At 41.2% G+C, this 25,637-nt stretch overlaps 1 protein-coding gene across 2 annotated transcripts in view; it reads left to right on the top strand.

Annotated features, from left to right (window-relative positions):
• Positions 1-1,009: 1,009 nt before the first annotated feature.
• LOC108275204 (trinucleotide repeat containing adaptor 6A) overlaps positions 1,010-25,637 on the top strand; it is a 46,641-nt gene continuing 22,013 nt past the window's right edge. The window contains exons 1-6 of one of the 2 annotated variants that reach the window (XM_053687833.1): positions 1,010-1,170; positions 7,105-7,151; positions 15,112-15,162; positions 17,213-17,486; positions 19,842-19,889; positions 22,960-25,506. In XM_053687833.1, the coding sequence (XP_053543808.1) occupies positions 19,844-19,889; positions 22,960-25,506 (2,593 nt within the window). In that variant the 5' untranslated portion in view covers positions 1,010-1,170; positions 7,105-7,151; positions 15,112-15,162; positions 17,213-17,486; positions 19,842-19,843. The remainder of the gene's footprint in view (positions 1,171-7,104; positions 7,152-15,111; positions 15,163-17,212; positions 17,487-19,841; positions 19,890-22,959; positions 25,507-25,637) is intronic. The other variant, XM_047151968.2, reaches the window with a different exon arrangement.

Below are 25,637 nucleotides of genomic sequence, written 5' to 3'. Positions count from 1 at the left end.
AAGTTGATTGTTCGTATCTTTTTTCTTTTTGAAGAATTGCTATGAAATGATTTCTGTGCCAATCTGGATCTTTATACTTGATGCTTGAAATATCAGATTGAATTCTTACTTTGTATATATTGACTGTCAATGTAACACTTTGAACCTGAATTCAACATTCATTTTAAAATGACAAGATGTACAAAATTCAAACACATTTCACATTTTTATTCAAAGTTGTTACAGTGCTATCTCCAATCACTGAGAGGGCAAAGAATTGTGTTGCCAAAATCTGAATTTTATACATCTGGTTATTTTAATTTGTTTTTTTTTTGTAGTGAAACATAAATTGGATTGTACGGATACAATTGTACACTGCCTCACAGTTCCAGGTCCCTTGTTTCATCCTGAGCTCGGCTTGCTCTCTGTCTGTGTGGAGTTCTCCTCGTGTCTGCATGGCTTTCGTTCCACCTATCAAAAACATACTATATGGCATTTCCCCTAGGTGTAAAAGAGAGTGAATGTGTATGTGCATGATGCCCTGTGATGTGTCATGGACTGGTGTCCCATTCAAGGCGTATTCCTGTTTCAACACCCAGTGTTCCTGGGATAAGCTCCGGATCCAGCTTGACCCTGACCAAGATAATGTGTGTACTGAAGATGAATATAAATCCTACTGAAACAAATATCACTCCATACATTTATTTAGTGTATTATTGGAAAACTTCACTCATGAAGGTGAGTATGCTAAGAGTGATGCCACATTGTTGTTAGTTATGTCTTTAAAATCAGAATTAGAACCGCTTTAATGTCTGTTGGTTATTTCAAGTGTTTATCAGTAACAAAAATATGCCTAGTTAATATTTTTGTTATTTATTATCAGTGGCGAATCTTATCATTCTGTGTTTTCAATCACATAGCGAAATGGTAGAATCACAAACCTAGCTGCACCGCTCTTCTAAGCCGTAGGCACTGCGCATGCGTCGGTGTCGTGCGCATGCGTGTTGCAGCTCGGGAAACGGGGGGAGGGACGGCGATCGGGTTAGTGACAGACAGATGCAATGCGAGTGAAGGAAATGGCGGCTGAGCAGGACAAACGTTTCCCCTCCTAGATTCTGCAAAAGCGTTACATTCATATAGCCTTATCATCTGCTTTCATTTGCGCTCTACTGCACTTTAAAACTTTATGAGGTGAGCTATGTTTTTGCATTACAATTTCATGGATTTGTTGTTTTTTTCCGTCGTGCGGTTTGCCGTGTAAAATGCGCACGAGCGTCATCATATTAAAGCGGCTTAGATCTGCGAAATGTTTTTTTTCGGCTTTTACCAACCAGCTTTCGATTCCGGTGATTGTATACTGCGTGCGTGCGTGCGTGCGTGTCCTAATGAAACTGATCATTGTTTAGTAGCGTTTAAGACCCGTTTTAGTCGATTGTCTACAGGAGTTTGAAGCAACAACAAAGCCATAAAATAAATCGAAGCTTTTTTTTTCTTCCAGCACGCGCAACATCAAGCTGCCGTTTGGTTAGCATTAGCACAGCTTTCGTTTAGCTCGCTCGAAACGAGTCAGAAATTCTGTGTGAATTACAATTTAAATATATTCCCCCTTTTTTTTTTTTTTTTTTTTTTAAAAAAAAAGAATCCTCAGTTTTACAACAATGCAGTTTGTATTACCGAGTATCTAAAAGTTCATCTATTTATTTTCTATTTAAAAGCTGGCCGTGACTAGTAAGGATACATATTCGACCTCTGCATTGAATTGCTGTAAAAAAAAAAAATACATATAAATATATCTATATAACAAAACAGTTATGCTACTCGGTAAAGCAGTAATAATTTATTGAATAACTTTTTTTTGCCACGTTGGTGTAATGTTAAATAAATAGTCTGGATATTCGATTATATAATTGAGCAGCTGATGTTCTTAGTTAGCATTAGCTAGTCGCGTCGCTGTATTAACTTGACCTAGGCTTTTGATAAATAAAAAATTGTGTTGATTTCGTGCTGTTGCTTAAAATATATATATATATATATATATATATATATATATATATACACACAGTGTCAGATTAGAACAATGTTAGCGTGGATTTAACACTAAGAAGCTGTTTGGGAAGTTTAGCTGTCCGAGTGGAAAAAGCTAGCATGACCTGCTAACTATCGCCACAAGAAAGCGATAAACATTAACCCGACTTTACACTTTTACTCGAAATAAATATATACATCTCGTAATTAAACGGATGTAATCGAGGGGAGAATGCTGCTACTATTATGATAACCGGCTAACTGTGTGTGTGTGAAGTGCACTACACAGGGCGGAGTAAAACCCTATCTAGTACTCTTTCTGATATCTCTACAAGTCTACATATTATATTTGCATAACGCGCTCGCTGGATTGATCATCAAAGGTTGGGCCGCTGTCCAAATCAAAACTCGTGTACACCACGATAGTCGCTGCACACTACTGAGTGGGCTGGAGAGCGGTTTGGGACGCGGCCGGGAGGGGAGGAGGGGTTTGATTAAGGCTCTTTTACCATTTCACCTCCGTGGAGGAGTTATCAACTGTGTTGGGTCATTTCAAAGGTGACACATTTATTATTAGTGTTTTTCTTTTTATTTATTTTTGTTTTTAAATAGGACTCGTTGAAATCTAGATGATTTCGTGTTAATGATTTTTCCTGAGTGTTTTTTTTTTTAAATAGTTACTTGTTGCAGAAGTGTAAATGTAAAGACTATATGTCTTTTGACTTTTATTTAAAAAAAAAAAAAACAATTTAGGGTTAAGTTTCGCTCATTAGCTAACTATGATTGCAAAGCACTATGAGACACTTTTCCGCCACACGGTTCGACTCGGCTCGCTTTACTTTTCTGAGCTTGCTTTTCCACTGCAGTTTAGTGCCGCCTTAACGTCTGGGCCGTCTTCCACTCGCCTTCACACAGGAATAATGTTGTATTATTGAAGCCCTGTATAAATACACAATCAGGCCGTGTTCCAAAGCCTTTCCTCTTCACTGAACACGGACTCTTATTAAGGATGTAAGATAACGGCGTTCTAGGACGTACGTAACGCTCTATATGACTAGGTTAGATTCAGTTGCGACAGGAGTGACATCGATAAACCCCTGTTTGGAAATCTGTAAAAAGCGAGATGTAAAAATCTAAGACGAAAACCTTTTGTTGTAATTTTATCTGTAATGAGAAGTTATACATAATTTTCAATTAATCGAATATTACCGTACGCAAAATATGTATTAAATGACTCATTTATTCATGCACAATACAGAAGCACTGGATAAGGAGAATTTTCTACTCCCTCCGTGCCTGGGTCACATTTAATATCGGCTCACTCAGAACCTCGACCAAGGTGGTACTAAAAAAAAGTACCGGGTACTATCCACAGTGGAAAACCCCCAAAAAGTGAGTCGAGCCGTACCGTGTGGTGGAAAAGTGCCATTGGTGTGTTAATATTTGGGTTTTCATAGTATGATAACCTAGTCTAAAAATATCGCTGTTTATCATTGACTGTATTAATCGACGCACAGTACGGTGGGATTAAAGAAAATATTTTCTTAAGAAATCTTTGTTCACTTTGCACTTATTTGCATGCACAACAAAATCCCCCCAAAATGAAACGAAAAAGATCAAATCCCCGGTCTGGTCTGATTTTTGTTGGATAAGATTTCCTGACGTACTTTAATGGTGCTCTCACACATGTTAAAGGCTAGTTCACACTACACGACTTTCAACGGCGTGTACGCAGATCGCTGTGCTGTTCACACTACACGACTTGCTGTCTTGTAATCGGGAATCTTGAAGTCGTTGTGGTGTTCACACTACATGATCGCTCGGCGACAGGGGGGCACACACTGGGTTTTACAGTTTAGTACTGCCGACAGCGAAAATGCTGCAAGTAATAAGTGCTGCCTTTTGTTGCGTAAGCATTGTAGCGAGCATTTTTGTTTTCTTTTCGACTGCATCCGTAAACCCAAACTGAGCAAAATAACAGTGGCTGCCGTTTCAGTTCAGCTGAAATGTGTCTTTGTATTTTGCGCGGGGATAGGTCAGATTCATATCCATTTAGCTGAGTGTGGCCAAGTGTAAATGGAACCGTTTTTAACAAATCAGAGCTATGAAGAGAAAATGCATGAAGTGACCAGGTGTAAATAGGCCCTTTGATGCGTCATTGAGTAGTTTGCACATAACGATCGAATGCCGATTGCTCGCTGATTTGTCGACGACTTGCAAATCGGGCTTAAAATTGTGTCGTGTGAACTAGGCTTAAGGCTGATTTATACTTGCTGTTAACTACACATGCGCAGTATGGCCGTTTTGCATATCCTGCGATATCAATGTAAATAATGGAGGGCAGTATAGCGCCACGTGACGCAGGTCCTCAACCGAATAAAGAAACTAACGTCTCAAAACTGAGATGGTTGAACTGCACCAAAGAGGGAAACGTGCCAGGGTTCAGGTCAAAAGGACTAAACACTGCACGTGAAAGCACCCTAAGTAATGTTTTTGGAGGACGTCTTTAATACTAATGATTGATTCGTTAGTTAGAGAGATGAACATCTTCACGATGTACACATGGTCCTCATGCTAACAATTCCAACGCGTATGATGTTGATCTTCAGTAACCCCTTTATCCTGATGAACGCCGTGGCTGATCCAGAGTCTGTCCGGGCAACGCTGGGCACGAGGCGACAGAATTCACCCCAGCATGCGTATAACGTAGACCAAATTTTAACACGGTTTATTTAACCTTTTTAATTAACACTTGTGTGTAGGGCTTGTGATCGCTCAAGTTGTGCTTAATCATTGGGTGGTCACATGACCATAACATGTACGTATGTATGCTATACCTGCATTAGGACCTCAACAACTTTCCAAAGCGTCGCTTCTCTGACAACTGTGTTCAGATTTCAAATTTAAATCGGTTTCAGTTAGAGATGTAATGGTATGAAAATTTCGTATCGCGATTATCAGTATTATGACAGTATTTTGTTCAAATGTGCTGAAAATTTACAAAAAGTACTGATACACACACTGAAGTCCTTTCAACGGGTTTTGTACTTGAAAATCAACAAATGAATTTAGCAGCATAAACATAACATTAAAGTTGATGTAGGCGTGAGAGGTAAAAGTATCCCCGGTGCAGGTTTTAATGAACACAACCCTAATTGTGCATATAAAAACAAGTAAAGCAATGTGCATGTTCAGCATAATACAAAATAATACAACCATATGTAAACAAATCCAATGTGCAGGTGTTGACACTAAAATGACAAGTTTAAAGCATTCGTGTTCCCGTAATTGTTTGTTACTGTCTTGTTTGAACTTGTTCGTTAGTCTTGACTCAAAGCCGTGCATTTACTAGGAGCCTTTTCTTCGCGGAAGCTTGCGTTTATTACAAATGTACAAGGGAAGAAATTATTTCAACACAATTCAATATTTTGTGTCCCAACTATTTTTTCCCCAACTCATGCATTGAGCGAAAACTTACCTGGCATTCATTATAAAGTGATGGATGGTTGTCATGGAGATGATTCAGCAGATTGGACGGGTTGCCCCCTTTCGGAGCGACTTTCTTCTGGCAAGCTATGCAGACGGAGTTACCGTCTTCTATTAAGTTTCCTTCAGCATTTTGATAAAATCCAAAATATGACCACGCTTCAGATTCGGTCCTCTCGGAAGGTTGGAAAATCTCCCGAGCGCCGTCGCTGCCTTCCGCCATCTTCTCTCGCTTATAAAAACACCAAGGTTGCATGCTGCATCTGCGTCGGACTCATGCTGGGGGTGTGTGCGTGTGTGGACGGCGTTTACCGCGGGTTTTACAAATCCTGATAATCACGCACGGTTTTAATGATAATTAAATAAGACACGGTCGTACTAACCGTCGGGGAATTTTATCGCGGTTTATCGTGAAAGCGGTTAACCGTTTCATCCCTAGTTTCTGCGTGAAGGGAAGTCCCAACAGGAGTTAATGGGATCTTTGCGAATGTGTCAGTTCGGACAGGATGTATATCCTGGGTTCTTTCTCCAGGTCGTTTTATAGAAAATAAATATGCCCTAATGGTTACAGATGCATGCACGCACAAGTCGTAATGGATTCCGATGGGACTAAAATTCCGGAGATAAAAATTGGTAATGGTCACTTTACTGCTCTTCCCCCAGTGTAAAACTGAAAAGGACTTCAGGTAGGTAGAATGACTTTTCCGGGGGAAAAAAAATCACGTTGATGTACGAGGAAAAAGACTGGCTGTGCTGAGGCACCATTTTGAGGAAGTATCTGTCTGATCATACCCACTGAAACCACAGCACCATCATGGTGGTTATTCCCATATGTTTTTTTTGCATTAGGGTCCTTTCACATTTGCGATTCCATTTGTTGGGTTCGAATTGAAGTGGGATTTGTGGTTGGTTTGTGTGGACATAATAACAGAAGTAAAAAAAAGAAATATAACGCTGTGGATATGGCAAACAAACCACTTCCAGATCGTGTAGAAATGATAAATGACATGAACATGGAGCTCAAGAAATGACTACTTAATGTCATAAATAAAACTGCTCACGTCTACAAAAAACAAGTGGTACACGCAACCCACAATACACATGCTTTGCCGTGTTTTTTTTTTTTTTTTTTTTTTTTTTTTTTTTTTTTTTTAAGGTTTTTAATGGTTCATTGATCTCTGAAGTTGTTGCACTGATACGTTAGTTACTTGTCAACACTGGCATTGAGCTAAATGAAATCTTGGTAGTTTGTATGAGTATTTTGAGATGTGTGTGTTTACGTTTCACATTAACTGCTAAAAACACACCCGCTGTTGTGTAGGCTTGCAGCGAGAACAGGAAAAAGTGACTAACTATTAATGGAGCCGTTGGCCGACATCCAAATGGCTCCCTGTTCGATTTGTAGCGCACACTGTAGGGTGCGGAAGCCGTTATGTTACACCTCGTATGGGGCACCTCGGTATTATTGGCCATTTGGGACCGTTGATTTAGACTGCAGGTTATACCACCGTTTTTATTTTTTCCATTTGAAATAATTTGTTTAGGTTTAAATACATCGGTTGAACCAGTTCTGTTAACTTGGTTTTAATTCTGTTCCATTTTCTTTTATTTTAGCGAATTGGATGCTGTTGTCACCAAAGACATTGACGGAGAAGAAACAGGTTGGTTTCCTCCATTTCCTGTGTGTGTGTGTGTGTGTGTGTGTGTGTGTGCACGCGTGCACCTTTTCTCAGTTTTTTCCAATTCATGCCTCATGTACAAAGCTGCTTCAGAGTGGCTGCTAGTGTAAACAGTTGTTGTTTTTGTGTTAAAGGGGTTCAGAGTGCTGTATACACTTGACAGGTTTACGTGTTTAAATGGATGTGTGAGAGTGGCTTTTTACATGCTCACTTTACTGATTTTGAAAATTTAAAACTACAATGTTTCTCATATTCCATGATTGAAATGTAATGAGTCTTTATTGGTCACATATACATATGCACAGTGAAATCGTTTTCTTTGCATACCCCAGCATGTTAGGAAGTTGGGGTCAGAGCGCAGGGTCAGCCATGATACAGCGCCCCTGGAGCGGAGAGGGTTAAGGACCTTGCTTAAGGACCCAACAGTGGCAGCTTGGCAGTGCTGGGGCTTGAACCCCCGAACTTCCAATCAGTAACCCAGAGCCTTAACCGCTAAGCCACCACTGCCCCCCTTAAAATTATGAACTTATAAGTTGCTCCAAACGGGTCTGGGTCATACATGTGTTAATACAAACGTCTAGCTGTCGAACACACTTTATGGTCTCAGAAAGAACGCAACAACAAATCAATGCGACCGAATCATCTTTCTGTTGAACGTTTTCTAGAAGCACAGCGTAGAGCTACAATACAGGGACACTTAGGACACACAATTGGCCATGCTGTCAGTGAGGGAGGAATAGATGGCATACTCTTTCACCACTGTCAATCACAGCCACGCCAGCCAATCATGTGTGTCTGAGAGTTCATGTACGCAGAAGAGGATAGATAGCGCTCTCCTCCGAGTGTGAGACGCAGCAGTTCAAAAAGATGCAGCCAGCTGGCTTCGTGTGTCTTTGAGGAAGCACGTGGTAGCCTTCGCCCTCCCGGATTGGTAGCTGTGGTATGATAAGGGAGGCCTAACTTGTGAGTGGGACTCAAGTTGTTGGCAAATGTTTTGGCTGTAAGATGTCGTCACATCACACATAAAAGAAGGTGTTCGTGTCTGGCTAGTGTTTGGGTTTTTTGGTTGAGGTGTTTAAGTACAAAGTAGCTGTTACTTAAAGCAAGAGTTATGACTGCTTTGTGCTCCGTTTCATCAATATTTCCCTGTTCTACCTACCTGTTCTTGATTTTTGAGAATACTAGTAAGTATCAAACGCTAACACGCATACTAAAAATGGTCCCACAGTCAACCAGCTCACACCTCGGCGATGAGGTTCGGGTTGTGTAGCGTGCCATGTAGGTGCAGCATTGCGTGTGTAAAGGGGCGATCTGTTTGCAGTTAACATACTAATGAAAGTAAGGCGTGAAAACGAAAGTAAGGACTGCCGTTTTATTATTTGTGGTTGTTGAACATACTTCAACAAAATGGGGGGCAACTATGAATAAAAATAAACCCCAATGGGACAAGACTTTTATTAGTCGTCACTTTTATGACTTGATATTAGACCGGTAGTGTCCGGGCGGTTTTGGAGGTGACCTCGTGGTGCTCTTGGCAGATTTGCCCACCCTCTCTACTCACAAGTGGACATTGTGGACATATTCGAGACACTTGAAAAGGCCAGGATTGAACGGCTGTCCGTCTCGGCTGGCCACTTCTGAGCTGTTTACCTGATCCGCATGTTAATGCCAGGTGTAAACACTGCCTCTGAAAGCCAGAACATTCCTGTTTGTGTGTATATTTGTCTGTGTATATATAGACAGATGTAGATAGAGGAAGAGAGAGAGTGTGTGTGTGTGTGTATATGTGTGTGTGTGTGTATATATATATATATATATATATATATATATATATATATATATATATATATATATATATATATATATATATATATATATATATATATATATATAACATAATGTGTATGTATAGATGTATTTAATTCATTCAAAGCTTCCTGGTGTTTGTAAGCTGTCAGATGACCAAAAGGGGCGGGGTAGTAAACAGAAAGTAATGGCTGTTGAGACAAAATGGCTACGTGCTTTGATGTAGATTAGGACGTTGTTGTTTTCCTTATCTGAGGAAGACGTTACAGAACGAGACTGTTTACAAGAGAGAAGGTGACTGACCCCCCCGAACGCTTGAATTGTGGGGTTGTTTTTTTGTTTTTTTTTGTTTTGTTTTTTTTGTTGTTGTTTTTTAACAAATTAATTTTTTTAATTAATTTTTGGACCTTGTTTAAAGTGGAATATGCTTGTATCGCTCTTCTTCTGCTTGTCCTATATTGTGAAGAAATCGGCTGAAAAGGAAGACGCAAGCTGATGACGTAAAACCCGAGCGAAGATCACGTTAAAGTGAAGGTGTGTTCACCAGTAGGTCTTAGCTGATCGAATAGTTTACAGGATTTTATAAAAGGGAACAGTGTTAGCACTTGTCTATTGGAAATGCTGGTAAACTGTGACTTGGGCACTAAACAGCTAAGATACTTTTGCTATTCATGGTGACGAGAGATGGCATGAAGTCATTTTCTTTTCCCCATCCTGAAACTCTGTAGCCCAGGTGCTCGGGGCAAGCAGATTAATGTATCCGGTATCGTTATCAGTTTTTCCATTCACAGTTGCTCGGCAGATTAAAAATGTTCAAGTAAGCTGCCAATATAGTGGTCACATCTGTCCATCAACCAGAGGGGGGAAAAAACCCCACATTTATTTCTACTAGGCATATTTACTAGCTTGAATGGATGCAGTAATGTTAAATGGAAGACAGTATTTTCAGAATTGAGAGTAAGGACGTGGGAACAGTGATAAGACCGTTACAGTGGGGGAAAAAATACAGTGGAGTAAAATGAAAAGCGAGCACAGCACACGTTTAAACTTAATTGAGTGAGTGAAAAGGAAAACACTGGCCAGACTCGAATAGTCAGACAACCACTCGACCTGCAACCTTTCTTTGTCGAGGGGCTGGGATTGCGGTGCCGCATCACCAGGGAGCGATCAAATCGAGTTCAAAACTTATTTTGGCCATACAATGATTCAAATAGTCGCTTATTTCCTATAATGTGTGTCAGTGCATGTTATTAGCTTGTCAAATTTTAGATTTAAATGAGTATAATGGACCCCCGTTTAACCAGGCAGCCAAGACGTGGGCTTGGGCAAGCACGTGAACTTTGTTTTGTCCGATTTAAAATGAGCGATATTTAACTGAAGCGCTTCACACATTCAAAACGGAAGGCGTGGATCGTGTGTCGCGTAGAAGAGTTCAGCTCTTTTGCTTACCTCCTCTTTCAGCATACAATCTTTCCGCTCAGCCGACATGATGGCATGCCTTGCTGAACGGCGAGCTACTTGCTGCCGTTATGGTAACTTGGTGTTATTATTATTGAATGACCTACTTTACGTCATTTTATGGTTGCGTTGCGCTACAATAAACCCTGTAGACTGTCAGCCTAGATGTTTTACAGGGTCGGATTTGTCCTTTCTTTCACTCTGACCCAGCATTTTGACTGATACAGTCAAGACATTAGCATTTAGTCACTTTTAATAATGGATTACCCAGTCAGACTGTAAATAAACCAGACGAGTTATTAGCTGTAACTAAGCTCATTATACAATTGAAGTACATGATATAAACTGTGCATAAGTGTGTTGAACAGCAGCAGAGATGCTTATAGAGTTCTATATTATTGCTTCGAGGTCAGACAACACCGCGTATGTTGGGCGTGTTATGAGATAAAACAGTTTATTTTTGTTGACTTTAAAGCTGCAGACATTTTCTGACAGACGGTTAGATCGTCCAACTCGATCGCCATCAAGATGCCGTCACCAGTCCTCTCAAGCCTAGTCTACCATGTTCCTGACGTTTGTGAGGTTTATGCAGTGTTCGAGATTTAAGCACTTATTCAAGATTGTTGGACTGACCCCCAGAATTGAACAGTAGACAGTGGTTGGATTAGATACAGTGGCATTAGCTCCAGGACTGCGGTTTGTTTGGCTGGATTGGCATCGGAGTTGAAGACTACGCTCCGATTAGCTACAGTGGCTTGTGTTCAGGCGTTGAAACCGCTTCCTTCAGGCCGAAGCCGTACACTAACTCTGGATGTGAGAGTAATACAGAGTGTCGCGTTATGAAACAGAATCCCACTCGGGACATGCTTTGTGGTAGGATCAGTGCATCGGCTCGATTTTATTGTTTGTGCCTAAAGCCCTATTTGGTTTCGATTAATTTGTCAGGGAGGTGTCTGTAGCAATTTATTCATCTATTTATTGACATGTCTCCTCAGTGATGAAGTTCTCAAATCTGAGCAGCAATAACATACCACAGGAGTGAGTTTCTAGTGGGGTTTTTTTTTTTTGTCTGTGAACCCGGATGTTTGCATCACGTGTGTCATTAGATGTTTAAGAAACTGGCAGTTATATTAGTTGTCATTTATAGCCAATTAAAGTGTGCTGTAATCTTGCACATATGTGAATATAAAGTAATGCGTTATACCTGTAGCTGCCATTATAAAGCCTCTTTTAATCAGACTGCGAGATCTCGCATAATGATTTATTATTTTTTTTCTCCCCGGCTAGCTTGTGTAGTCGAGGTTTTCCCACCAAACCCAACCAGGTGTACGGTGCGTCTTCTAAAACACGTTTATTTGTTGTTCGGAAAGCATGTTTAAAAAGATAGTTAGTTAGTGGTATTTGGGGGAGGGTCACTGATGCACATGCTACAAGACTAAAACACAGCAAGCAATCCGACATCTTTTTCTCACTGTGAGGTAGCATCTGCATAGACAATGGGCACGTGAGCATCTGAACTGAACCGTGGAGCGATGGAGGAAAGTGGCGTGGTCGGATGAGTCACGTAGACGGCTGGGTGAGTGTGCGTTGCTTACCTGAGGAAGAGACGGTACCAGGAAGAAGGCAGGGTGATGGTTTGAGGGCAAGGTGTTGACCTTGGCCTCCAAATTCCCCAGGTCTCCGTCGGATCGAGGTTCTGTGGGATTTTCCCAGTATGGTGTTATTTTAAGGGAATAACCAACACAGGCTTTTCTTAGCTGTGTGTGTTAGCTATGCTTTAAATGCTGTTAACTGCAGCTGTCGACAGGACAGTAAAGCAGAGCAGAAGCAGGTGCTACATCAGATATATTTAACTCGAAGATGATTATTTTTTTTGTTACAAATGCTTAAATAACGACAGGAAATCGAAACCAAGGTTGCTCCTCGTCTTCTGAATGACTGACTTCCTGTCTAGCTGCCCTGAGGTTTGCTGTGGTGACTGCTCAGTTGCCATGACGATCCAGTCGCTCATTGCTTGCCCAAGGAAGGGGGCGTGTCGTATTTAACCAATCACGGGCTCTGTGTTTGAGATGGGTGAAAGAGACTGTTAAATTCACGGTGAGTTTTAGGCCACACGCAGAGGCATTGAAACAAATGATCTTTTCATATTTGTCACATTACAGATTGTATGTAAATATTTATATATAGGATCTGGTTCAGTGTAATCTATAAAATGGTACACAGGCGTAAGTATCTCATTAGCTGTTTGTCTGTCGAGGCATAGTTTACCACGCTGAATCCCGTAAGTAGATTATCCTAAGCTTTCTGTCCCTCATTACCACATTGTTTATTTCTCAGTGCTCAAACTAAACTCGCAGTAGGGCTTTTTGTCTCGCACGGGTTTTAATTATGTTTATAGAGAAATCAAAAGGGAAAGAGCCGGTATTTCGTGGCAGGAAGAATGTTCTGTATCTGATGGCTGGTGAGAAAGAGGATGTTGGTGTAAAGGTAATGAGATCAGGGCTGTGACGATGGCACAGACAACGTCATTGGCCATGCCAGACATGTCACGTGATTTGTGTACACGCTACGTCATTACGCAGCCGGTTATAAGGTTTGTGCAGGATAGTAAACCGACAAAAAAGAAACCCGTATTACAAAATACAGCACATTTTATTTTTGTTGACCTTAAAGCTGCATACACCACGTTTTCCCACCAGACATTTAACTCTTCGGACTTTCTGTAGATTCCTGATACTATTGACGATCATCCCAACCATACATGGTAAAGAAATCTGAACTGTTATACTGGCCTAGACGGTCTTCCCATTGTCTCTTCAGTGGTCTGTTGTGTTTAATGTTCTATTTTATTTTATTTATTTTACAACAGAGGTTAATGGAAAGTCTGATGATTCAGACGTTTATCTCTTGACCTTGTCTCCGTTTGCTTTGTAGATTCAGGCTTCAGGGAAAAGGAAACTTTGTGTGTATTTTGCAAATAACACTAACTTAAGTAAGCTGCTTTTAGAGCAGAGCAGTGCACAGCCTGTAGTAAATAAACTGCTGGGCAGGAGATTAGCCCTAGTGTCATTTAAACAACGCCGCCTTGCACAGAAGAGCTAAATTATCTGTTCTGCAGCATGATTTATTTTTCTTCCCTTCATGGTTCGTGCTTAAAAGGAAGTCTACCCTTGAGGGCCATGTGCATGTCCCGCTTTGAAGGGAGATGCCGACACATGAACTGCAGAGTCCGATGGAGCCGGGTAGTACGACATTTATAATAATATCAGTATGCCCAGAGATCATTTGACATCACCACAGCCGGGACTGATGCTTAAAGACAATTCATTATGATTATACACTCACCGGCCACTTGTAATAATAGAACCATCTCTCTGTGTGTGTGTGTGTGCGTGTGCGTCTCTGTCTCTCTTTTTTTCGTCCGATTACTGGATGGTTTTTTTTTTTTTTTTTTTTTTTTGTGAAAATCCCAGGTTTTCCCTGTAGTTTATAAAATATTCAAGGCATGCTGTCTGTCACCTACAACCAACATAGTCAAAACAATTCTTCATTCCTCCATTCCCCTCCCCTCCATCCTGACATTTGACGTGAAGATTAACTGAAGCTTGTGACCTGTATTCGCATGACTTTATGCATTGTCCTTCTGACACCTGATTGGCTGATTGGATAATTGCATAAATGAGTAGGTGTACTGGTGTTCCTTTTCAAGAGCCCCCCCCTAAAAAAACAGCTACAAACTTTTATTTTAATAGTAATTGAAACTTTAATTTAATATCTACAAATAGTTTATCACTAAACGAGAAAAGAAAAAAACTCTGTAAATAAGAGACGTCTACAATTATTAGAAATAATTTTGCAAAACCTCAACAAAGCAGACTTGGTAAATGAACTGTTATCAGGGGGGAGGAAATGGTTCAACATTATATTGCCATTACCTAGCTCTAACCGCAACAGATTTCCTTACGACTCACCACCCACAAGGTAAAATAATATTAAAGTGCACCTATTATGGTTTTTCAAATGTTACCTTGTAAAAAAAGTCTGCAGAATTAAAAAAAAATTGGAGCGCACGACAAACGGAGTAGCAGGAATCGATTCTGAACAGCTGAAACGAGTCGCTAGTGATTCCAGACTTTATTTCCTGTACTAACCTACATAGGTTTGTAACAAAAAGCCCCGCCTCTAGTCTTCATCGGCTGCTAGCGGAGAGACGGAACTGAAACTCGTTATGGCAGTGGACGTTTCCTTTTACGACACATGCTGACCGCGCTAGACCAATCACAACAGACTAGGACATCTGACCAATCAGAGCAGAGTATGCTCTCTAAAAGGAGGAGTTTAGAATGAATCCTTTAGAACGGGTATAACGCTGCAGTTTAAATTATGAGCACATTAAAGTGTTTTTTGACCTTAAATGCATGTAAATCTGGCGTATAAGACCTATAAAACAAAATTAGGCACGTTTCAAATCCTTAATACGTGCGCGTTAACCAGATTCTGTAAAAACCTTCTCAGATTTAGATTTAATCAGAGTCCTTATGTTTCTTCATTTCCTGTTGTGTCTGGAATTTGAGATTACAGCGGGCAGACGGAAATAAAAAAGCTTTCGTTTTTATTTCAGGAAGATAGTTTTTACTTTACATTAGAACATTAAAAACTTAATCTCTTCTTGTTTAAGGTGCCGTCCTCAAGCGAACTAGCTGTCAGTGAAAGCAGTGTACCAAGTTAAGTATGTGTTTCTTCTGCTCGTGACATCTCGAGTGCTTTTAAAAAGGTTCATGACATTTCTCAAAATGTCCTACAGTCTAGTGTGTCAGAAAGTCTAGACTGGTACAGGTTGCAGTGTTCAGAAAGACATTTTCCTGACCCCATACTTGACTAGTTAGTGATGACGTAAAGCATTGTATCTCTGTCAGAGTGACTGAACATGCAATGGGACATGGCGCTAAAATGTTTGACATTGGGTTTAAGCATAGTTACTGCAGCAGTGGCGATGTGCATCTCCGAAATTTGATTATACAATAAATTATTCTTAAGTACAATGCAAACAGTCTTATTCTAGCTTTTCTCTCTACAATGAAACGTGATTTTTCGGCCTTCGGCACTAGGTTTATAACTTTGAGGTGGCGGGATTGTTTGTGTATGTCTGTCTGAAATTCTCGTTACAGCAATATCTCAAGAACGAGTGGTTGAATGCTTTGTAGGATTTATATGGAATGTCACTGACTATGTTTATATGGACAGCAGTAATGTAATTATTGACCTTATTCTGAGTAAGACAGTGTTGTGGTTTAAGGTGTTCACATGAGTCGCTTTTAGATTATTCCTTTCATGTTCCCATTTTACATGTTATAGAACACCGATCGATTAATGGTACAAGTTACTACGTCCCCACGTCACGCCGTCCGAAGTTCCCTCCAGAAACGTATCGACATACAGTTGGTCTTCGTTATGGAACCGTATACAGTTTTGGGTGTTTTTATATTTAATTTTACGAAAGCTTCAAGTGCAGTAAATTATTTGTCATGCTCTACGTGCAAATAGACAACTGCTTGAAGCCGTGAGCTGTGTCCGATGCATGTAAATACGTGTATATCTCCCAATATATTGTAAGTAAGTACGTGGTTTCAGACGCAGCTGTATTCTCTTGTTTGCCGTCAAACAGTTGAGCACTGCCGTGTGTGTACGTGTCCTGTCACAAAATGTAGTGAAAATGCCCACACGACGTTAATAGTGTGATTAAGGTGTGTACATGTCTGTAATGCACTTCTATAATGCGATTAAAACAGGAATACTCCACACGTCTTAATTCGATTTATGTTTACTTCGAGTGTGACCTTAATCGGATTAAGGTTATCAGTAATCGCTGTTTACATGATAGTTTCTTAATTAGAGTATCGTCTTAATCAGGTCAATATCGGATTATTGTTGTCCATGTAAACTTACTGACTGTAATCAGCAGATGAACTAATTCGATTTTGGAATTGATCCAAACGGGGTCACGGTCACAGCAAGGCCTACATGAATGAAATAGGTTTGCTTAGTAGTTTCCTTCCTGCTGAAGTATAAATCAGGCCTTAAGGACACTAGACATGAGTTCTGTCCCTTAGTCTTTTGGACACCAATATGACCCTATATTTAGAGAGGAAAAAAAACAAACAAATTGAAACACGATTCCATCTTTATACACTATCAAGATTTCTTTCAGTGCGCGTAAGTAATAGCTTATCAAGTAGTGTAATATTTAAAACCATGCTAATGTTTTTATGTAGATGTTTAAAGTTTTAGCTGTTAACCAGAGATGCCAGATGTCAAAATGGACGTCTGGAATGTCAAGGTTTGATTTAATGTGGTTTAACAACCCACTATGTACAGATAATGATAATTTGCTCTCCATCCCCATTGGCACTGCTGGCATGGGTGAGACATGTATTGCTATATGGAATGCACTTGGCTGTGTAAATCAGTCAAGCATTTTAACACACTATCACTCTTGACTTCCCTTTCAAAAGGAAATGCGTGAACATATGAAATCAAATCATAGCCCTCAAGCCATTTAATGGCTGACTTATACTTCTGCAACTGTTGAGATTTGCACTTGCCTGGTTCGGCGGTGTCTTTTCTTAATGTGCACACAGCGCTCAGATGGCTCCATACTCGAGCGTCTTGCGTGGCAATATTCCACTTAGAAATTGCAAACATTCTTGTAAGAACACTTAAGCGGGCCTGAATTTTAATGTTTGTTAATTAAATACTTTGTTTTCTGTTTTGCACCATAGTGCCAGAACATACGGAGTCCAGTTCCTGCCAGCCTCAGTCTGTCTATCGCAAACAGCACCACCTCTGTCAAATCCTGCGCCATCAGCGATGCCAACTGGCCCAGAGACCGCCAACGCCCGCCACATCTCAGCCGGAAGCAACTGCTGAAAGTTTAGCGCCGTACCGCGGCCCTCGCCGCCACCCTGGGAACTCAAGTGCAGCTCACGTCCATCCACCGAGGGAAGCAAAGCCCCGAGGGGCCTGAAGTATACTGCACCAAAGCCCTCCTCTCAGGTATTACCTTTGACCATATATCTCACTTTACCCACAGTGCCCCACACGTTGTATAAGGCATTACGTTTCTTGCATGTTACATCAGTCACTTTCAAATTTACCAAGTAAATGATTGAATCAGTAGCTGAGGTATGCAGTATCCGTTATTAATTCGTGTCAATTATTAATAATAAACGTAATGAAGTTAATGGAGTACCGATCACCACATAGGTCTGTTATTGCAGAGTTAATAAATCCTCATGCATGATGTACCTTTTATATTTTGATGCATCATCTTTGGTTCTATCGATTGTTGTATGGTGGTAGTACACTGGTAGAAATTAAGCCTGGGTAATAGGAGGACGTAATCACATATCTGCAATCATTAACATGTGACCCAATGCTGATGTTTGACGGACAAACATCACTCGCACTGCATGGGGGAAAGAACTAAGAGACCGTAACGTTTTGTATGGATAAGCGGTGCATTGAGCACCATGTCGATATGAAAACGGCTCACGCCACAGCCAACTATAACCATAACACGACACGGACGCTGTAAACCCAACAGGAAAAATAAACACTGGTTGCAGTCGTTTTCAAAAACTGCTCCGTTCTGACCGCATTGCGGCCACTTCACATAGGATAAGACATCTTCCTGTTATAAATCAGCAATGTTTGGATTGTGAACTGGTGCGACATCAAGGTACAGTAGAGCAAAACTTTCACCTGTTTTAATTGTCTGAGGAAATTCTAAGCATTATCCACACAGTTTAGAGTTTCCAGGGAGATCAGATGGTGTGTAAAATTAGTGGCGTGTATTACTACCTCACAGTGAGTGCATTGCGAGCTCTGTGGGATGTCTTCATTTGTATTTAAAAAAAAATGGGGGGGGGGGGGGGGGGCAATGCTGCTCTTATTGCAGGGCGACTAGTGCTCAACGTCCTCGATGTGGCTGTTAAGCTAGGTCTGAGAGCTGTAGATATCTCTAGGATGGTGTAGATTCTCTGGCTTTTACCTTTTTTTTTGGAAAACATACAAATGGCTTTGGTTGGATCCTCTGGTCCTGTTTTGGTTGGTTTAAAACCAAAATGCTGCGTAATGGTGATGAAGTGCCAGTCTTACCAACCAACATCATCTGTGTTTGCATCTGTTAATTCAAGAATGGCATTTCTGCAATTGCCCATTTTATTTCCTTAATATTTACTCACTTTACTCAGTATTGGACTCAGCACTATTTACTATTTGATTTTGAGTTAATAAAGTAATTCTTTAACTCTTTTTAAAAATAAATAAATAAAATTGGCAGAAGATGGCAAAGACAGATAGAGAACATTGTACTCCAGTGTTAAAATGTGAACACCACAAAGTGCTGAGTTATCACAAAGAATATGCCAAAATGTCTTCTGTTTTCTTCAGTAACATCGGCACAGTCGGTCTACATAAGAATATGGAATGATTAACTGTTAAAAAGAAAATAGTTTTGACTTCTCTGATGATAACGGACTGCCTGGAATCCTTGCACTTCCCCATCTCATGTTGCCAAAGTTTTGGTCGGTGCTCTCATCTCAGCTTGATTTTCTTGCTCGAAAGATGTTGGCCTCACTTTCTGCCAGTGTAAATGGCGAATGATTCAAATTCATTAATATGACACAACGTCTATCAGTGCGTGTTCGACTTATTAGGGATGTCACAAAAGTTTAGGCATGAAATGCTCAAAAATTTATTTATTTATTTTTACTTTGAAAATCTACTGCACACAAACTACAAACGTGTCTCGGGCATTTGCGTTAATGAAGACTACCGTGTCGGTGAGATGACTTGCGCTTTCACCGTTGAGTGTTTAGTTGCAATTGGCCGCACCCCTCACACTAACATGGATCCAAGTCTTAGCAAAGTCAAATAAAAATGGCTGACTGCATATAAAGCAAAGACGAATGGCTAGGTTTGGCCATATCAACTGTCCTGTCATGTGGTGAACATAATCTTAGAAAGCTCTTTTCTTCACTGCAGCCAAACTGGTCAGTGGATTGGCATCGAATTTCAATAATATAAAAATTAGAGACCACATAGGGGTGTGTGTGGCACCCCTATGTGGTTATACAGCTCAAAAAAGTTATGGTGCATTTATTTATTTATTTATTTATTTATTTATATTTATATAAAGTTTAGCTAAGGTACCCAGTCTTAATTACTCCTAATGGTTTTCTCTCGTCTGATGCTCCCATATGTATTTGCAGTTCATACTGCAGTCAACACCATTCTTTGTGAGGCCCTGTGTAAATGAAACTTTATGATTATCCTGCTAATAGTGATAAATATCGGTATTTCACAGTGTTTTTTTTTTTGTTTTTTTTTTTTGTTGTTGTTTCTTAGGCATGGCTCCCATTCGGGACTCGGTCAGCCACTCCCCTAACCAAACAGGTGACACTTTTTGTGTTAATTGCTAATTGTAGTGTGCTTTTGGTGTGTGTGTGTGTTTGTGGGGTGGGGTAAATACTTATTATCAAATATAGTTTGGTAATAGTCAGTGGTAGTCAATGATTATTGACTACCAGTTATTTTTCTCTGTCTGTGATTTGTAGATGGTAAACAAAGTTTCTGAGGAAGATAAGAAGTCCGTTATATTCCCTCGTACTTTACTTTCGCAGGTGCTATTTTTAACTCCTTGCTATGGCGCTACCTGAAAACCATGCTTTCATGGCTAAAGCAGTGGTTAGGCCAAACACACACAAAAATTTGTTTGCTGTAAAAGCCAATTCACTGAAGGGGAAAGGATGTAGAACATGAAAGACATGAAAGGAGTTGCTTTTTCTTTGGGCCAAATGTGAACTATGAACCTGTGAATTTGCTAACGTCGGTCTTGTGAACCAGTTGAAAAGAAGACTGCGGCCTTTTTGGTCAAAAGAAAATGGAGCTGCTTATCATTATGTAAAAGTCACCTCAGGCTTTTACAGTGTGCTTACGGTCGCTTGGTGAACCCAATTTTATTTTATTTTTTTAAAACAAATTAGCGAATGAGCGTTGCCCCTTACGTCCTCTCCGATATCACACCTGCGGGAAGCTATGTTGGTGTGTGCAACTCCACAGGATCACTTGATTATTTATGTCTACGTGTTGCCTAAAACGTATGTCTGGGTCTCGGCGGAGGGAATTGAAACGGGTTAACTATAAACAATGGAATATATTTGCTACAAACGATGTGTGTGTTGCGTTTCTGTTTCAGCAGGATAGGTCCTTCAAAAATAAAAGTGCTGGGTATGATGTGTGGTGTCGCTTTTTAAAATTTTTCTTTTAGTATATAGGCTGTCATTATATTTTGGGCATATAACTTTGAGTTATTGGGGTTTTTTTTTTTTTTAGGTTGATCATTGTTTCTGCATTTTATTTCTTGGAAAAACTTATGAATTATATATGAGCTAACATTCCTGCTATTTCTCCTGTGTTTTCAGTATGCGGTTTAGAGAGCGAGAGAGAGATTATTTGGCTGATACCAATTCAATGACGTACTGGCTGCTGTTCAGAATTGTAGAGCGCACATGACCAGTGTGCTTTAGGCTGTTTAATTAATCAAATGTATCTATAGTGGTGCTTGAAATTTTGCAAACCCTTTGGAATTTTCTTAATTTACACACACAAAATGACCTAAAACAGCATCAGATTTTCACAGACGTCACAACATCCCAGAGCTGAAGCTGTTCTGTACTGAGGAAACGGTTAAAATTCCTCCAAGCCGATGTGCAAGGATTCCTTAGCATTTACCGGACACGTTATTTGCAGTTATTGTTGCACGAGGGGGTCACACCAGATACTGAAACCAAAGGTTCTCATACTTTTGCCACTCCAGATTTGTAATATTGGATCATTTTCCTCAATAAATAAATGACCAAATATAATATTTTTCTCATTTGTTTAATTGGGTTCTATTTATCTACTTTTAGGACTTGGGTGAAAATCTGAAGGTTTTGGTAATATTTATGCAGAAATTTAGAAAATTCTAAAGGATTCACAAACTTTCAAGCACCACTGTACGAGCATAAACTGCTAAAGACATGGCTATTTTAGCAATTTATTTGGCATAAAAAATTCAAAATAATTTATTTTTAATGCTTGAAATGATACCTTCTGGGTTATTGTAGGCTTTAACTGCTCAGTTCTTTTCCTTATTGTAGTCCTCCCCCCCCCCAGCCCCCCTTCATTTTAGATAAGTTTTTGCCAAATGAATAGTTTTTATTTTTTCTATTTTTCCGGCAACTTGAAACCCCCATGACAAATTTTCTAAAAAATGTCTACTCATTCTTTATTTTTTCTTTGCTGTGTCTGTTGCTAGCCCACTTGATGAGAACAACTTCAGACTTGGCAAGTGCAGCTCTTCAGTGAGATTTGGCAGCCATTTCTGGAGTAGCAAGCACAGACCAGCAGGAATAACTTGGGGGGGGGGGGGTGCGCTGAACATTCCATTTTTTTGGCTTGAACATGCATGCTCTTGAGTTTTGTCACCTTGTCTGACTGGCCACTGTCAAAGTTTTTTTTATATATCCATACGCCCTTAAATACAATTTGTCCTCTCTGTCTCTGTCTGTGTGTCGTTTTCCCTCTAACTGTCTGATCCTCTGTCATGCTGCAACGTCATGCTGTTTTAACAAAATGGTGGGCGCAGTGCTTCTTATTCAGCCAAGCTGGAACGAGACGCTTCCTGTGGCGTGCAATGTCTGCCAGTTTAATACATACAGGAGTATAGAGTCTGGGTCAGTGAACATCTGTGGTTCATCAGCTCTAATGAATTTTCCCAGTGTATGAAGTCATACCTATAAAGACCTGTAAAGAGTCTTTCTCATGACCTGACATTTTAAAACACCAAAATTAATGTCATCAGATGAGGTGAAGAAGCAAAACACAAGAAAAGCTACTCTGTTTGAAGCATGTCATTTTGGAAGTATTTATTTTTACATGGTGTCCCAAAAGTCTCAGCAAATGGGTAATGTAAGCCAGTACCTTGTCAGTTGCGTTATTTTAAAAAAAAAAAAAGTAATTATTTTTTTTAAAGCCATGGCTGTGAGAAATTGCTACAATAAATATAGATTAAAATGAAAATGAGTATTATAGTCAGTTAGGAAAGTTTAGCTGTGCTTAGCTATGATGTTGCAGGGGCAGCTGACTTTACATGTGTAAGGAAGCTCCTGTTAGCCTTCATCCAAAGCTGATGTTTAATGAGGGAGACCTAGATAATGAGATGAAGGTTTTAAATGGTTAAATTAGGAGGAAATTGGATTTTCCAAAATGATGTAATTTTCTAGTAGCTCATTTGAGAATACCGATACCCTTAGTCTTTACTAAGGCATTTTTTATATAGTTGTCTTGGATTATCTTGTAGTATTTCTAAATATTTGCTAAAGGTGTACTGAGGGCTGGGTTTGGGTGAGAGCTTTGTGTTACTTTTATAACTGTTTTGACCGGATTGTTTTATGACTCTTGTGGTGACTTGTGTTTGCAGGTTTGGATCACGCTGGTCTGGACCCTCAATATGAGAATTCACCCTGGAGCTCTGGCTCACCCTGCAGTGATTCAAACAGTAACTGGGAAAAAGCGAATGTAGACAGCTGTGATAAGGGAGCCTGGACTTCCATCACTGGTAGTGACCCAGAGCTGGCCTCAGAATGTATGGATGCTGACTCTGTCTCCAGCTCAGGGTCCGAGAAAAACCTCTGCATGATGGCTTCTGGGATCGCTGGTGGTGACAGCAATGGCAATAGGCAAGGCAGCAATCAAGGTTCTCATTTCATGGTTGCAAATGGCAGCAATAATGTGGCAAATGGGAGTGTTAAGGGTCCTTGGGGCTCAGTGCTAAGCACATGTCAAAGTTCTGGAGAGAGTGCCAGTGACAAGCTGGCAGAAGTTGGTCATGGAAAAATGAATGCATGGGGTACCCAAGTTCCCTCAACTAATGGAGGTGTAAATCCAAGCACTTTGAACCCAAATGCCAACCATGGTGCCTGGCCCGTTCTGCAGAATGCTGGTCCCAACTCCCATGTGCCTTTGGGCAATGGGAACGGGGGAACTAACACTCAACGAAGCACCATAGGTCAAATGCCCAGCATGCAGAGTGTTAACTCTAAGATGTCCTGGGGAAGCCTGCAGGAAAAGGTGGTCGAATCTGAAGCCAATGGTACAAGCAAGGTTCTAAGTGGGCAGCCTCAAAACCTTAACACTGAATTTAACGGACCAAATAACACTACTAACCCTATGACCTCTAGTTTACCAAACTCTACAGGTTCACTGCAGATGAATGAACGATCCTGGCCTGTGAGCACAGGGGGCTCCCCTCAGCTCCAAACTACTCCTGTCTCTAATGGCACTTCCATTTCTCAGCATGGCAACAGCGAGGGGATGAACAGCGGGTCCTACGGTACAGCATGGGGTGCTCCGCCCAGCACTACTTACTCTGGAGACAAATGTTCTGTCCCAAAAGGCCAAGCTGTGGGCGACACTGTGAACGCAACTCTAATGCAGTCTGGAGCTAATGGATCTTCTGTGAGTGCTGCTTCTTTCAAAAATAATAACAACGGGATGGCCAGTTGTGGAGGAGGCTGGGACTCTCAGTCCACTGCCTCTCAAAATTTGACTTGGGGAGCAGGTAACAGCATGGGTGCTGCTGGAGCCTCTTGTCCCTGGGGTAGCACCTCCTCTTCCTCGTCGTCCTCCTCAACGTCTTCAAACACTGGCACTAAAGTCTCGAGTGGGGAGTGGGGCGCATTGCCCAGCAACAATCAGCATTCCAATGATGGCACAAGCGGGAGCAGGAAGGGAACAAATGGGTGGAAGTCCTTGGAAGATGACGCTCTTGGGATAGGGAGCGGTGGTCAGTCGTCCCAAGGCAGCACATGGAACAAATCCACAGGCAGCGAAGGAAGTGGGGAAAGCTCGGGAACTCATAGTGAGAAGGATGGACAACGTAATGGCAATCGCAGGAGGGGCAACCAGCAGAGTTTGATACAAACAGCTCTCTCTAGAACTGATATGGACCCAAGGGTGCTATCCAACCAAGGATGGGGACAGACCCCAGTCCGGCAAAACACTGCCTGGGATGTATCCAGCTCTGAGAAGAAGGCTGGAAATGGGTCACAAGGATGGGGTAGTGCTTCCCCCCAAATGTCAAGCTCCCAAAGTGGATGGGGAGACTCACCCAGCACCAACACTAACAATGCTGGTGCATCTGGTTGGGGCGAACAGAAGCCCACCTCTGGTTGGGGGGAGACCAAAGCTCAGAATGGCTGGGAAGATTCTTCAGCCGGAATGAACAAAGGTAATTCATCTTGGGGTAACTGTAAGGATGACAAATCCTCTTCCTGGAGTAATGGACAAAAGACAAAACAGAGTTGGGGTGGCTCTTCTGGAGAAGGATGGGGTGGGGAAGGTTCAAGAGGGAACCACTGGGTGGAGCCGCAGAAATCTGGATCTGGAGGTTGGGATAGCGACAGTGACCGCTCCGGTTCAGGATGGAATGAGGCCGGGCGCTGTAACACAAACAACACTTGGGGTGGAAGTGGGAGCACTAACACTCCTGACCAAGGTGGTCAGTCAGCTGGATGGGGAGATTCTGTAAAGACTAACAATCAGAACCAAGGCTGGGGTGAGCCAATCAAACAAAGTCACTCCAACCCAGCCTGGGGTGAAGCTACAAAATCCAGCAACCAGTCAGAGTGGGGAAAAGGCCAGGATGCCAACGCAGGGACGTTCAGGGCAGGAAATGGTTCTCAAACTGGAGCCAAAAACAAGCCAACTGGATGGCTGGGAGGTCCCATGCCTGCTGCTCTGAAAGAAGAAGAGCCGACAGGTTGGGAAGAGCCATCTCCTGAATCTGTCCGGCGCCGGATGGAGATTGATGATGGCACTTCTGCATGGGGAGATCCAAGCAAGTACAGCTACAACAGTGTGAACATGTGGAACAAGAATAACTCTGCGGAGCAGGATATTTCGCAGCAAAAACCACCTCCACCAGCCCCAAGCTCCATGGGGCAAAAAGAGAAGAGCTGCAACTCAGGTATGGTGCCCTTTTATGTTTTGTTTTTTTTTTTTCTTCTTCCTCCTTCTTCTTTTTTTTTTTTCTCCCCCCCTTCTTCTCCATGTGCACTGCCAGTGAGTCACAGTCTGTATTTATTTGCTGCTCTGTAG

This window comes from Ictalurus punctatus, chromosome 2, assembly GCF_001660625.3.
Source record: "Ictalurus punctatus breed USDA103 chromosome 2, Coco_2.0, whole genome shotgun sequence".
Taxonomy (NCBI): domain Eukaryota; kingdom Metazoa; phylum Chordata; class Actinopteri; order Siluriformes; family Ictaluridae; genus Ictalurus; species Ictalurus punctatus.
This window is presented reverse-complemented; position numbering and strand designations above follow the sequence as displayed.